Raw genomic sequence first — 2,775 nt, forward strand, 5'->3', positions numbered from 1 at the left:
CAATTGCAACCGATCTTTGACAATTTGAATACTTAAGCTATAGCATGTTGTTGGCTCCGAGGTTACTGTCCACGGAAATCCTGAGATATGCCAGGCAATAAGATGTTATAACCTAAGTATTAAATTGCGCAAGGAAAGAACGCACGATTCCCTTCCTTGGATGCTATTCTGGGCCGAAATTGGTGAACCCTAGAACCATTGGTAATCCTCAAGTGTCCATAAATCGAAAATCCATGAAATCTGAAATTAATTAACTTCAAGAATTTGAATTGATTTGTCTCGAGTCTTTCGGAACCATTGGATTATGGTTTCCAATCTAAGAACCATTAGAGCCCAATTTAGGAACACTAGTGTTGTGTCGTGTCCTAAATTTTAGGGAGTCCTAGAGTTAGGAGTCCAGCCTCATCACGGACGCTTGCTATGTATAGCAACCGTACCATAGGTCTAGTTACACTAGTCACCCAATCTTTCCTTAAGACAAGCCTAGTAAACTAGGATGTAGGCAAACCTGCATTAGTCTAAGGGACAACTTGCATTCAGATAAGAATCATATAGCATCTTAGATGAAATCCTAAGATAATAAAATCCTCAACTTGAATTAAATAATTCCTCTTAAAACTGTTGAAACAGTCAAATCCGTCTAAGTCGGTGTCCTAGTTGAGTTAGGCATATGTAGCTTAGCTTAGGTGCACCGAACTACGTCGACTCTGATCCCAGTAAGGCTTGGGTACGTAGGCAGCTTGGATGTCTGATGGCATACCACCCGCGAGTCGGCACCACAAACAAATTGTGGTGTTTTGTATATTAATTTTCTTGTAAATACTTAATCAAATCAGTTAGGGTTTTCCATGAAATTAGAATTCTAGGAGAACTTTCACTTAGAATGAATCCAGACAAATTAATAAATCAAGATACACATCTAGGATTCACATTGAAATTAGATTCTAGGATGCATGTCACTTAGTTCGCACATTAACATAGAGTTGAATGAGCCATTTAAAATAAATTTAAAAGAGTTAGCTTTTGGAATCGAAGACCGATTATCGGACAAGAATGGTGCATGTGGTGGATAACTCCCCATACCTTCCATTCTCGTAACCAGGTAGCGAGTCTAGATTTCTGGTTAATTATGGGTCCTAGATCCCACATCTAGGTGGCGACTCTGTCAGTCTCTTTCGTGTGGAATTCGGATTGCCTTAGTGATCCCAAGTTCACAGGAAAGACGAATCAATAATAAAATGCACACGCCAATCGCGTGGGTACGAGAGACCAAGAGAGAGTGCATGGCGGCTCGCGCCCCACCCCTCTCGCGGGATCATGTCCCACAAATATATAAAATAATGAAACAAAAAAATTGCAATTTATGATATGACACTTACCGAAGGGGGAGAGATGGCCTTCTGAGTAGCTCCAAGCCAACTACCTGAACAAATCAAAGCATCCACAGTCTTTGGAGCTAGAGAACTTCTATACTGGTCCAATACCCTTCCTCCCGCACTAAATGCAGACTCAGAAGCAACTGTAGTGATTGGTATAGTGAGTATGTCCCTTGCCATTCTTAAAAGGGTAGGAAACTTGAGTGTATTCATTTTCCACCACTCCAAAACATCAAAAAATATTTTGTCTCATTTAAAATGAATTTCCTCCAAATAAGTGTCCATCTCTGACTTGGAAGATCTAACGGTTTCCGTAGATTGGCAAAATTCTTCAAATTCATCAATTCTTTGTAAACTTTGAAATGATTGTGAATTTTGTTCAATGGTAGATTGGCGCTCATACTCGACTACATAAATATCATACAACTCATACAACGAGTCCCGAACTATTTTGATGTGAGTTTCATAATCAAAGACTGAATAGATTTTGGGGAAACAAAACTCAATTAATTTCATCTTGTACCTAGGATCAAGGATGCTGGAAATAGCCATAAACAAATTGCAATCGCCCCAATACTTATTAAAATTTTCACCCATAATCTTTGCCATCTGTACCATATACTCATCATCAGAAAGTAAGTGGGTAGTCAACTCCTGTTTAATTTTCCACACTTCAGAAAGAAAAACATTTGCAGTGGGATAAGATGTCCCTGAGAATAATTTTGTCATTCCATTGAAAACCCCCAAAAACTTGCAAATTTGTTCTGCGTTGCCCCAATCAAGTGGAGTGGGAAGCCACTTGTAATTTGCATCTCCAGCAGCATATTGACTAAAAACATGCTTATATGTGAAGGCATGGTCAAGCATCAAATAAGTAGAGTTCCAACAAGTAGGAACATCCAGTTGTCCTGCAATTTCCCCAAACTTGAAAAGACGAGATGGAGATTTCTTTAAATATTTCACACTTTCCCTTATCTTTTGAATGATTGAATCAATTTCCTTAAGACCATCCTGCACCATTAAGTTAAGAATGTGGGCACAACATCTAATGTGAAAAATCTTTCCCTTTTAGTGCAACTTATTCCTTGACTGGAAATTGATCTTCAATTGATCGGCAGCCACATCATTATTCCGTGCATTATCCAATATGATGGATTGCACCTTATCCTGAATTCCCCACTCTGTTAGACATGCAGAAATGGAATCACTTATGACAACTCCAAAATGGGGTGGCTCCAAGTCACAAAAGCTAATGATGCGCCTCTGTAACTTCCAATCCGAATCAACAAAATGAGCAGTTAAACACATGTATCCAATAGTTTGGTTTGATGTCCAACAATCGGATGTAAGGGAAATTCTACCAACACCCTTGAAATTTTTATTCAACTTATCCTTCTCA

At 38.9% G+C, this 2,775-nt stretch overlaps 1 protein-coding gene across 1 annotated transcript; it reads right to left on the bottom strand.

Moving 5' to 3' along the window:
• Positions 1-1,625: 1,625 nt before the first annotated feature.
• LOC143880709 (zinc finger BED domain-containing protein RICESLEEPER 2-like) lies at positions 1,626-2,396 on the bottom strand. The gene has a single exon (XM_077383685.1). It carries the CDS (start codon positions 2,394-2,396, stop codon positions 1,626-1,628), a length of 771 nt encoding a protein of 256 aa, XP_077239800.1.
• Positions 2,397-2,775: the final 379 nt, after the last annotated feature.

This window comes from Tasmannia lanceolata, unplaced genomic scaffold, assembly GCF_043159265.1.
Source record: "Tasmannia lanceolata isolate RefF3 unplaced genomic scaffold, GAP_Taslan_0.1 ptg000007l, whole genome shotgun sequence".
NCBI classification, from domain to species: Eukaryota; Viridiplantae; Streptophyta; class Magnoliopsida; order Canellales; family Winteraceae; genus Tasmannia; species Tasmannia lanceolata.

Bases quoted from the DNA above. Each gene is read 5' to 3' on its own strand.
- LOC143880709 (XM_077383685.1), bottom strand. From the start codon at position 2,396: ATGGTGCAGGATGGTCTTAAGGAAATTGATTCAATCATTCAAAAGATA.